The sequence below is a fragment of the Enhydra lutris genome, unplaced genomic scaffold (assembly GCF_002288905.1).
Source record: "Enhydra lutris kenyoni isolate GAN:26980312 unplaced genomic scaffold, ASM228890v2 scaffoldscaffold39, whole genome shotgun sequence".
NCBI classification, from domain to species: domain Eukaryota; kingdom Metazoa; phylum Chordata; class Mammalia; order Carnivora; family Mustelidae; genus Enhydra; species Enhydra lutris.
The window spans coordinates 28,691,136-28,703,940 of record NW_019154123.1 but is presented as its reverse complement, the minus strand read 5'-3'; the positions used below and the strand labels follow the sequence as shown (position 1 = coordinate 28,703,940).

Genomic DNA, 12,805 nt, shown 5'->3' with positions numbered 1-12,805 from the left:
GTAGGCAGAGAGGCAGGCAGAGAGAGAGGGGGAAGCAGGCTCCCTGCTGAGCAGAGAGCCCGATGCGGGCCTCGATCCCAGGACCCTGAGATCATGACCTGAGCCGAAGGCAAAGGCTTAACCCACTGAGCCACCCAGGCGCCCCATTATTTTTTTTTTTTTTTAAGATTTTATTTATTTATTTGACAGAGAGAGATCACAAGTAGCCAGAGAGGCAGGCAGAGAGAGAGAGTGGGGAAGCAGGCTTCCCGCTGAGTAGAGAGCCCAATGCGGGGCTCGATCCCAGGACTCTGAGATCATGACCTGAGCCGAAGGCAAAGGCTTAACCCACTGAGCCACCTAGGCGCCCCTAAGATCATTATTTTTTAAACTGTTCCCTATCCGGTTGGGAATTTCATTCTCTGCAGCCTCCTGAATGACACCAAGACTTTAAGAGAAATGTAAAATGGGAGATTATCTACACAATTTGGGTAAAAAGTAAGATTTAAGTTTTAGATATAGCAGTTATCTGCACTGAGAAAAACAGAGACAGCCAGAGAAATAGATGAATTTTCTGGAAGAGAAGGGGTAATATAGAAAGGAGAAACAATGAGGTAACTATTTTAACTTTTAAGGAAGTCATTTAATTTTAATTTAAAAAAAAAAACAAACAAAAAACCTAGTTTTTGATTAATGATTTTTAGGTAAAGATCTCCTCATCAGATTTCCCCATACTGAGGGCTTTTGAAAATTAATCACTGGCAGGCAACTACAGACTGCTGTTTCTTAAAAACACACATGCCCTGACATCCACAGTCCAAGTACCCAGACACGCACTGATTTTGTATGATCCGGTCGTGGGGCAATAACAGGAGGAGCAGCCTCTTCATCATCATCATCTTCCTCTGTTACTACTGCAGAAGTTTCTGATCCCTTGGTACTCAGCTGCATTAATCACATGAGCAAAGCAAGGAAGACAAGTCAGATATAACAATAAACATACTTGAAAAAATGTATTTCTTTAATAGCTCATTTCAAAATGATAAAACCTCATTGGTTCTAATCACTTAAAAAGTAAAAGGAATCCTATAACTTACAGAAAAGTTTATGAAATGTTTACAGTAAGTACCAAGTTTTCTTAAAAGAAAATATATACCTTTTATATGGACAATTTTATGTCCCTTAAGCCCTAAAAGGACTCAATCACTTTGTTTGTTAAAACCAAAAATAAAGATCCTGTAGGATTTGTGTAAGTCAGAGTCATTTTCAGTCATTTAAGACAGCTAGATTCACCTTCAAAAATGGTGACTGACAAAATAAAAGAAGACGTCAATTTTTATAAAGAGCTTACTACATGCCAGGTGTGTGCTAGGTAGGTACATTTCTTATTACCGCACTTTATCTTCCTAAAACTCAAAAGAGATTGTTTCCTCCTAACTGAGGAAATGGTTTACTTAATATGGGTTCCTTATTTGCTTAATCAAGTGGCTAGCTTAAAACATACTAAGTAGTTGGTTATTTCTGATGGCTGTAATTTATTTTAGAAAGCTAAATAAAAACTGAGATTCGTTTTGAGTAACTTAAGTTAGAACAAGAGCTACAAGAAGTAATATATTAACTTACTGCTGGTGTTCCAGAAGGGAAGCCATCTTTCTCTGAATACAAAACAGAAAATAATGCTAAGTCAACAATTCAAAAAAGAAAATGTCTATATAATAAAGAGAAGGAAAAAAAATAAGAGGAAGAAAATACAAAGCAGAGCAAGTAAAATGTTCTTAGACTGATTACATTTGAAGATGAAGTAAACCTCGAGAAAAATGACAATACCAGTAATCAAATGTGAATTTATATGAGACTGTATTAACAAATCTCAAATCTTAATGGAACTCTGTAAATTTACTAAAAATCATTGACTTGCATACTACAAATGGGTGAATTTTATAGCATTTGAACTACATTTTAACAAAGTTATTAAAAACATTTGTAACTATATTTCTCCATGTGTATATATTAAAACAGAAGTTTATTCATAGCAACACTTTCTCCAGAAAAAAAATGGTCTATCTAGAAACTTAAAGCAACTATTCAGACAACAGCAACTATGAAAAGGAAAATACTTGGCATAAATTTTGATCAATAAGAAAGCATATTCCTGAGGGCAAAACACAGTTTGTGAAGACTAAATGTTGAAACATTCATTCTGGAGTTTAAAAGAGCAAGTTTTGTTTTGTTTTACTTTTCAATAGGCCCAGAGACTTTTACATTTTTATACATATATATAATATCTAGCAATATATGCTAAATAAGATAATTAACTAATATAATTATGTATTATACATTAATATTATTTAACATATACTATACATTAATAAACATATACAACATACTTATATTTGTTATTTAAGTATATAAATATATATTTATAAATATCATATTAAAGGTATATAGTTAATATAACTTTAACATATGTATTAACTACATAATATGAAAAATAGGTGAAAAGAATATACCATTTTCTGGTCAAACACTGATTTAAAAAAAATACTAATTTACAGACGTACTGACACAGAAGTTCTAGGGACAAGTCTGACCTTTTGCCAAGGATACAGAGATCAAGATCTAACTAAAAAAGTCAGGATCATTTGGCCAAATGCTCTCTATTTTTTCTTTGAGCACAGCCCATATTTCTGTGAAAATGTAATCAACTGCAATTAATTAATACTACATGTATGATTTTAGGGGTCAGAGAAACATAAAGACACCTTGAGGATGTTATTAGCAAAATCCATGGGTCCATGGGTCAACAAATAAATTACAAGGAAAACAGTATGAGAATCCATGTGAGGGAGCCTAAACATCAAAAGAGAATCAAGAGATACAGCAAGCAACTATATTGCATGGTCCTTATTCTGACCCTGATTTGAACAAATAAACTATTTTTTTTAAAAACCCACTATACTCCAATTCTTGCCTAATGATAATCTAATTCCAAGGTATAAAAATCTTCATTCTAATGCTTATTTTATGTTTGTATATTTGATAAGTTTTAATTTTTGAATGGACTTAAACATTTTTTACTTCAAAGTCTGTGTATTTAAATATGCAAACAACGTTCCTCCTATCCTACTAACAATAAATATACTTCTAGTATGAACAGGTCTATAAATCAGCGCTTTCTCTTTTATTGCTGGGAGTCATTCCAAAGCAGTGACATGAAAAAACAAACAAAAGGCCAAAACATCCACTTTTGGCAAAACTAAGAGATTAACATACGCCCCAGACTCCAAATTATGCGTAAAAGCTGCTCCAATTAGTTTACGAAAGGCAGATCTACACAGGGGCAACAATAGAGACAGGAACCACACCACAGCTTTTTACTTTTCCGGAAGCAATCTTTTTATTTAGGTGTGCTTCCCAATTCTGCAATCCCATTTGAATCAGCCATTTACCACAGTATGACGTCTTACCAGGAGGAGTAAAGCTCAGATATTTCTGCTTCACCGTGTTGGAGTCATAGAACTTTAAGACATCCAGCACAGCCTGAGGATTCTTCTTTTGCTCTAGTTTGGTGATGTTAGAGGTCTGTAATAATCGAGCCCACTGTTCTGGCATGCCCTAACAAAAAGATATTCAGAAATTAGTTGTTTTGAGTTGCTCCAATAAAATCAATTTCCAAAAGTAAAAGACAAAACACATAAAAAACAAGTCAATCAACTGTAGCCTTGATTAAATGATAAAATGTCTTATTTTTTAAGATCTATTTTGTGTAATTCTAACTAATGGGCTCCCTAAGAAAAAGATACATCCAAACACAAACACTTTTATAAGAAATGAAAAGCACTAAGAATTCACAGTTAATACGTGGATAGAACACTTAGCTTGAACCTAAATACTGCAAAGAAAGGTTTGAGTGCTGATACATAAATGAGTCCCAACTGGGTAAACTTACAGTGAATTCTCCAGTAACCGCATCAAAGCCAACATGAATGGTATGCTCAAAATCAGATGGAGGAGAAATTTCTGGCCGTTCTTTTTCCTTCTTCTTACTTCCTAGAGGGCATTCAAAAAAGAATCAGCCTATTTAAACAAGATTAATCAAGGTACTCATAAATCTGTTTCTCCGAAAGAACCAATTAGGAACAAAGTTTTTCTAGAAGAGATTTCCCCTAAAGACACTGGCTGATAGGAAACTGATAAAAGTAAAGTAACCTATTCTGTCTTCAAGCAGGGTTGGGGACAACCATATTGGTGTCCTGATTAAAGAGGTACCTGGATTGACCCAGCATCAGGTCTGAATAAAAGAGCACACAACAGAATGAACAGCCCTTTAGAGCACTGGTTCTCATAAATAGAGGCCTACACTTCAGATACTGAGCAATCTGGAAAACAAAGTCTATGAAGTCCTATTTCCATTTGGCTCTATTCATCCCAAAAGAACAACTTACATTATTACCACCGACCACCTAGATAGTATAGACTGTATAAACAAAGAGTTAACAATAAGCACGCCACCTTTCTTGACCAACTCTAGCTTTTCTTTTTATTCAAGTTAATAACTGCTACATCTTTTTTTTTTTAAATATTTTATTTGTTTATTTGACAGAGAGCTAGAGAGAGAGCACAAGTAAGCAGAGTGGCAGAGAGAGGAGAGAGAGAAGCAGGCTCTCTGCTGAGCAGGGAGCCCGATGCGAGCGGGGCTCGATCCCAGGACCCTGGGATCATGACCCGAGCAGAAGGCAGCCACTTAACCAGCTGAGCCACCCGGGCGCCCCAATAACTGCTACATCTTAATGCTTCCCAGTTTTTCCATGGTTCCACCAATTATTTCTGACACACATCTATCAATAGTATTCTCTGTAAGTACCCCCATCCCCACTCCTCAGATCTTCCTGCTCTAATCTGCAGTAGTTTATGCCTAGACTTCTGGCATAGTTGTCCTCCTAGCACATTCCTTCCCTTTACCCTTGCTAGAATATTTTCTGGATACTTTGTTCTCTTCTTTTTGGTTTACCCCTTGATACTTCTTGACCACATATATATATTTAGGTTGAAAATGCTTCCCCCCCCTCAGAACTTCTTCTAATCTCCAGTGTTGCTATTTAGAAGGTCAATGACATTTTGAACTACTGTTGAAAACCAATTGTCCATATATGCCTGGGTCTATTTCTAGATACATAATTTTGTTGCAATGATCTCTTTATCTTTATGCCAATACCAGCCTGCCTTGACAGTTGTAGTTATAAAAGTAAACCTTGAGGGGGGCCTGGGTGGTGTAAGCATCTTGCTGCCTTCGGCTCAGGTCACGATCCCAGGTTTCTGGGATCAAGTCCTGCACTGGGCTCCCTACTCAGTGGGGAGTGTGCTTCTCCCTCTCCCTCTGCTGCTCCCCATGCTTGTGCTCTCTGTCAATAAATAAACAAAATCTTAAAAATAAATTAATAGGGAAGTATTCCTTTCCATTCAATTTTCTGGAAGATTATGTAAAACTATTGGTATTTCTTCCTTAAACATTTGGTAGAATTCACCAATGGAGCCATATGGGTCTGATACTTTCTTTGTGGATGGTTAGTAACTACAAACTAAATTTTCCTAGAGACACTGTTTTCAAGTTACCCATTTCTTCTTGAATGAATGTTGAATATTTGTCTTTCAAGACATTTTCCCACTTTATCTAACATGTTTGAATTTGTTCCCTAATCATTTTTAATATCTATAAAAATGTGATCTCTTTCATTTTCAATATTGGTAATTTGTGTCTTCCCCCTACCCCCCTTTAGTCTGCCTAGAGGTTTATCCATTTTATTGATATTCTCAATAAATCAGCTTATGGTTTCATTGATTCTTCTATTTTATTAATCTCCATTTTGAATTTTGTTATTTCTTTTCTTCTACTACTTTGGATCTTACTCTTCCTTTCTAATTTATTAAGATGGCTTTGCTTAAGTCACTGACTTAACATCTTTTTCTTTTCTCATATAGATGTTTAATACCTAAAATTTCTTCTAAGTATTGCCTTAACAGCATCATACAGATATTGATGCTTTGAATTTTCATTTTCATCCTGTTTAATATACTTCCTAAGTACCCTTTTGATTTCTTCATTTATTTGCAAGTGGGTTTTTTTTTTTTTTCCAAATATCCCCAGAGATTCTTCTGTTATTGATTTCTAATTTAAATACACTGTGGTCATAGAATATATTTTGTGTGAGTTGAATCTTTCTACATTTATTAGGCTTTAAAAAATCTCCCTAGAATGTGATCTAGCTCAGTAAGTAGTCTATGTTCACTCAGAAAGAATGGGTATTCTGCCAGTAGAGTGTTCTATAAATATCAACTAGTCAAAGCTGATTAACAGTTTTAGCAATTTTCTGTCTACTTGCTCTACCAATTACTGAGAGAAGTGTACTTGCATCTCCAACTACAACTGGAACTATTTCTCCTTAAAATTATATCTGCTTTTGCTCTACTATTAAGTCCATAAATGTTTACTTCTATCATATCCTCTTGATGATCTGACCTTATTACTATTCTAAAATAAACTATTCCCTATCTTTATCCCTTAAATATTTAGGGCATTATTTTTTGCTCTAAAATCTACTTTATCTGAATTTAGTCAGTCCAGGTTTCTTTTCACTGCTAGCAGACTTAAAAAAAAAGCCCTTTTATTTTGACCTATTTTGTAGCTTTATATATTTAAGTGGATTTTTTAAAAAGATTATTTATTTATTTATTTATTTATTTATTTATTTGACAGAGAGAGAGAGAGAGAGACAAAGACAGAGACAGAGACAGCAAGAGAGGGAACACAAGCAGGGAGAGTGGGAGAAGCAGGCCTCCTGCCTAGCAGGGAGCCTGATGCAGAGCTGGATCCTGGGATCATGACCGGAGCAGAAGGCAGACACTTAATGACTGAGCCACCCAGGCACCCCTTTAAGTGGATTTCTTGTGGACAGCATATAGTTAGTATAACCTCTGCTTTTTATTTACTTTTTAAAAAAGATTTTATTTATTTGTTTGACAGAGAGAGACACAGCAAGAGAGGGAACACAAGCAGGGGAAGTGGAAGAGGGAGAACCAGGCTTCCTGCCAAGCAGGTGCCCCTGATACAGCTAGGTTTAAACCTACCATTTCATCATTTGTTTTCTAATGCTCTCTATTGTTTACATTTTTCCTCTTTTTGATTAAATATTTTTTATAATTCCCTTTTATCTCCTTTGTTGGTTTTTAAAAAAGATTTTATTTATTTATTTGACAGAGAGAAAGAGATCATAAGTAGGCAGAGCAGCCGGGGGGGGGGGGGGGGGGGGGGGGGGGGGGGGCCGGGGGGGGGGAGCAGGTGCCCCGCTGAGCAGAGAGCCCAAAGCGGGCTTTGATCCCAGGACTCTGAGATCATGACCCGAGCCAAAGGCAGAGGATCAACCCACTGAGCCACCCAGGCACCCTCCTTTGTTGTTTTTTTTAAAAATAACTCTTTATATTTTATATACCATAAAGTTCATCCGGGTTTTAGTGGAGAGAGAGAGAGAGAGCGCGCGCGAGCGAGCAAGAGCTGTGCAACCACCACAACAATCTAACTGTGGACATTCTCATCATCCCTAAAAGAAACCTTGTGCTCATTAGCAATCACTTCTCATTGTTCCCTCTTCCCCTCCCAAACTCTAGGCAACCACTAATCTTTCTGTTTGCCTATTCTGGCCATTTCATATATACAGGACCACACAACGTGCAGTCTTTTGTAAATGGCTTTTTTAACTTAGTTTTTGAGGTTCATTTATGTGATAGAATGTATCAGAATTTCATTTCTTAAAAACTCGGTTACTTTTTAAGAGATTTAGATAAAAAAAAAACTTTTACCATTTCCAGTGATTTCCATTCCTTTATGCAGATTCACATTTCCATCTGATAACATTTTCCTTCTGCCTGAATGATTTGGCTTAACATTTCTTATAGGGCAGGCCTGCTGGTGATAAATTCTTTCAGCCTTATATATTTAATATATATATATACTAGGCTTTTTATATTTTAAAAAGTCTTTGTTTCCCCTTCATTTTTGAAAGGTATGTTTACAACATACAGAATTCTAAGTTGACAGAATTTTTTTTTCTTTAAGTACTTTAAAGATGTTCCTTCTTATCCTCTGAGATACACTGCTACTTCCATGAAATCCACTGTCATATTTTGTTCCTCTAAATGTAAAGTTTCTTTTCTTTCTGGCAGCTTATTTTTTGGCTTACAACAAGGTTTTTTTGTTGTTATTTTTTAATAGACTATTTTTTTTTTTTTTGAGCAGTTTCAGGTTCACAGAAAACTGAGCCAAAGGTCTGAAAGCTTTTAAAATGTTCTCTTTATCACTAGTTTTAAACAGTTTGATTGTGTGTCATGGTGTAGTTTTCATCATATTTCTTTTGCTCTGGAATTCACTGAACTTCTTGAATCTACGGGTTTATAGCTTTCATTAAATGTGTAAAGTTTTCAGCCACTTTTTAACAATTTTTTTTTTTAAGATTTTTAAAGTCTCCAGTTTTTGGAGACTTCATTTACACTTATATTAGCTCTGCATGTAGTTTGTCCCACAGCTATTCTCTTTTGTTTCACTTTTCTTCTTCTAAGTTTCATTTTGGATGGTTTCCATTGCCATGGTCTTCAAATTCACTTATCTTTCCTTCTGAAATGCCTAATCTATTGTTAATCTTGCCCACTGGATTTTGATTTGTTCTTTTTTTCTATTTTCCATCACTACTTCTAAATATGCTGAATCTTTCCTTTGGGTTCTTCAACATATGGAATATAATTTTTCACCTTTTTTTTTTTTTAAAGATTTTACTCATTTGACACAGACAGAATGCAAGAAGACAGAGGGAGAAGCAGGCTCCCTGCTGAGCAGAGCCCGATGTGGGGCTTGATCCCAGGACCCTGGGATCATGACCTGAGCTGAAGATAGACGCCTAACCAACTGAGCCACCCAGGTGCCCCAGTATTTCACTGTTTTAATATCCTTGCTTATTAATTCATTATCTGTGTCATTTCTGAATTGATTTCAATTGATGGATTTTACTCATTATGGGTCTTTGCATGCCTGGAAAATACTAAATGGATGCCAAACACTGAAAATTATTCCCTGGTAGGTACTAGATATTTTTGTGTTCCTATAAATGTGAGCTTGTTCTGAGACACAGATAGGCTATTCTTATTCCCCCCTCATATGGCGGAGAAACAAATTTATGAAGAGTTGATCCTTTTAGGTATTAAAGTTTTGTTAGGTAAAATTGGAGCAACATGTAATATAGAGCTAATTCTACCCCATTAATGTTTTTCTGAATGGTGTGAACAGGAAATATTCCAGGCCCTGTGGACATCGAGGATAGTTTCCTTTCGGCATTTCCAGTGATTCCTTTTCCAGCTCTGGGTAGTTATTCGCACATACAAGTGCTACTGAAGACTCAAGGGGGACTTCTAAAGATCTTTCTCTCTCTTGGGTATGTGTGTATAAAAACTAGTTGCCTTGACCTCTCCCAACTCCTAGTTCTCTTTCTTAGCTCTAGGAGACCATTTAATTGTCCTCCCTTTGCTGCAGCCTGACAACTCACACCAGACAGTAAGCTGGATCAATTGTAGGATTTACCACCATTGTTTCCCATTTCTCAGGGACTGCTTTTCTTTATTATCTGATGTACAACATCATGAAAACCATTGTTTTGTATACTTTTTGCCAGTTTTTAGTTCTTTCACATGGAGGGGTAAATCTGGTCCCTGTTACTCCATCTTGACTGAAAGTGTAACAGGTTTTGCTATCTTATCTGTGGTATTATGAAATTTCAGGATGATACGATTTGATGAGGTCTTTATTCTTTCACTGAGCTGAGTACTCAGTGAGTCCCTTCCATCTGGAAATCATATTCTTCAGATCTGGGAAATTTTTTTCTTTTATTCCTTGGATTATTTTCTTTGTTCACTATTAGTTAGATCAGTAAATCATATATTTCCTCTCATATTTTCCATCTTTGTATTTTTGTCTAATAATCTGGGAGAATTTTCTTGAGTGTCTTTCAAATCTTCTACCCACTGGTATCTTTGGTTTGGTTTGGTAATCTTAAATGTTTATTTCCCAAGAATTACTTTTCATTGTTTTCTGATCGTTCTTTCTCTGAGAATATTTTCCTTATTTCATGGATGCCTTTTTGATCTTTTTGAAGATTATATAGTTTACTTACATGTATAGGTTGGTTCCCTTTACCTCCACTGTCTGTTTCTTCTATATTCCTTTTTTATCCCCTTTGTTTTGTACTCTCTTGTAACAAGGGTGTTTTTCAAATGTCTAGTAATCCTTTGCTGTCTACTCATACAGAAAAGTCTTAAAAAGTTAACTAGAAGATAAGTCAGCCTTTTCATTAAAGGTTGGGGGTGGGGTACCTAAAGTATTTTTTTCCAGGGCATTTGTTTATCCAGAGAAAAATCTTCTAATCTCTGGTCTGAGGGCTTAGAAACAAATTTAACATGTTAACATGCTTTGAATCTGCCTTTCTTCCCTTTTTTTTTTTTTTTAAGTTTCAGAGATAGAGTTTAGTGATTCATCAATTGCACATAACACCTAGTGGTCATTACATCAAGTGCCCTCCTTAATGCCCAGCACCCAATTACGCCATTCCCCCACCCACCTCCCCTCCAGCAACCCTGTTTGTTTCCTACAGTTAAGAAATCTGCCTTTCTAGGGGCGCCTGGGTGGCTCAGTTGGTTGAGCAACTGCCTTCGGCTCAGGTCATGATCCTGGAGTCCTGGGATCGAGTCCCACATCGGACTCCCTGCTCGGCGGGGAGTCTGCTTCTCCCACTGATCTCTCTCTCCTCTCATGCTCTCTCTCTCTCTCTCTCTCTCTCTCTCTCTCAAATAAATAAATTAAAAAAAAAATCATTTAAAAAAAAAAAAAAAGAAATCTGCCTTTCTTATTCTTGTGCTACACCTTTCACTGACTCCTCTGACAAGGATGAGAAGCCTCGTAGGTTTAATTTCTCCTCAAATACATATGAACATTAGTTTGTTCTTTTCTTCTACTGGAGGATGGGACTTAAAACATTTCACTGGCTGTATGGGGTAAAGAAGGGATCCTAATGGGCCTCTGACACCACCTACATAGATTTTCAATTAATTCCCCCCCCTTTCAGCCTGAGTATTATAGCTCCCCACCCCACCACACACACATGATGTTGTGTCCCTAAATCCTACACCTCTGAGATTTTTACAAGGAAACCGGTTCACTTCTCACAGACATTACCATCTGCAAATGCTTAGGATAGGTCCTTGTCTGTTCAGTTTAGTCAGATGTCACTTTTCCATCCTTCTTTCAAAAATGTATACTATGTCTCTTCTTCTATTCTCTTTGCCCTTGTTATATTAAAAACATTTTTTTAACTGTCATTTTACTTGGGTCTGGGGAGGGATAGTGAATAGAGGCATGTGGTCAATCTGCTGTATTGTCAACCTGCTTTGTTAACCAGAGAAGTCTTCTACTATAAATGAGCTAAAAGTCATGTTGTTTGATAGGTCTGCATATTTACAGTTGAAAGGTCACTGTACACACTATTCTTTGTTTATAAGATGCTACTGACCCAGCATTAGTAAGAAACATATTTTTTGACTAGTGATGATGGATTTGTGCTCAACTGTCCATCTCTTTTTTGGGTCTCGTGACACGCATTTATTTACAAGAGATAGGACTATGGTAAGTGGGCAGGGCAAATTAGGTGTAGCAAGGAGCAGAGGGAAATGCAACTGCAAGGCTAGTATAAATTTTGCTATCTCTACCGAAATGCACAGTTTCATCTATCATAAACAACCTCTTATTTTCAACTACACTCTGAGTGTTCGGAGGTCATGCCCTCTACTTCTCTTTGGAAGACTCTTTAGAAATCCCTAGACTTCCAACTCCATATCTGCATATAGGAGGAAATATTTTTTAACCAACTATAAACTAATAGTTTATTTTTTATACGGCTCTGAATTGAAGACAGAAAAACAATTTCATATACTACTTAAGTACTTTTTTCCTCTTTTAAAAAAATCTGCTCAGCATCCCACTTTTGATTTGCATATGGTTGGCAAAGATACTATTGTCTTAAATGACCTTGATTACAGATGACTGGTCCAAGGTAGGCATGAAATTCAAGCCAGGTCAGCCCTTGTTCCCCCCACACTCCCAGCCAATAAGCATGGTTCAGGAGGGCATATCGAAACTAAGCCCAACTTAACACCCGAAAATCAGTCTCTCACTAGTGAATGAAGTTATAAGAAATAAACCTCAAGAACTGTTGAGGGCTGTTTCCTAACACGCAGAGAAAAAAAAAAAAAAAGCCTGAAATTAAAAAAATAAAGCCAGGTAATATGGAAAAAGAAAGACCAGACATAGCTAGAGAATTCCTGGTTCCACCTGTATCTAAGGCCCAACCATATTTTTCAACTTGGGAATGCTGAATTTAGAGACCTTTATTAAAGAAAGTTTCACCTATATTAGGAGTACAGAATAAAAAGTTAAAGAAATAGAAACAATTAAGCAGAACCTGAGACACATTTAAGTACACTAGTCCACTATAAAGGAAATGACCCAGTATCTTAAAAATCTATTTAATTTCATTTGTTTTTTATATAACACACACATACATACATACAAATACTCCCTGTATTTTAGTTGTCTTAAGAAGGGAAAGGGGTTATTTTAAAAAATATCTAAAACAAAAAGATAGTGAAGCAGGTCTCAAATTAAACCATCTGTGGGAAGGCTACTATTACATAAAGAGAATCACTCCTTTATAACTCTGGAAACCAAGAACTAAAA

The 12,805-nt window shown here is 36.2% G+C and overlaps 1 protein-coding gene across 1 annotated transcript in view; it reads right to left on the bottom strand.

The window, feature by feature from the left end:
- The window catches only part of LOC111154988 (p21 (RAC1) activated kinase 2), a 90,991-nt gene that overhangs the window by 26,822 nt on the left and 51,364 nt on the right, over positions 1–12,805 (bottom strand). Inside the window, exons 3-6 of the mRNA XM_022514960.1 lie at positions 3,929–4,029; positions 3,447–3,594; positions 1,603–1,634; positions 817–924 (exon numbers count right to left, since the gene is read on the bottom strand). Of these exons, the coding sequence (XP_022370668.1) occupies positions 817–924; positions 1,603–1,634; positions 3,447–3,594; positions 3,929–4,029 (389 nt within the window). The remainder of the gene's footprint in view (positions 1–816; positions 925–1,602; positions 1,635–3,446; positions 3,595–3,928; positions 4,030–12,805) is intronic.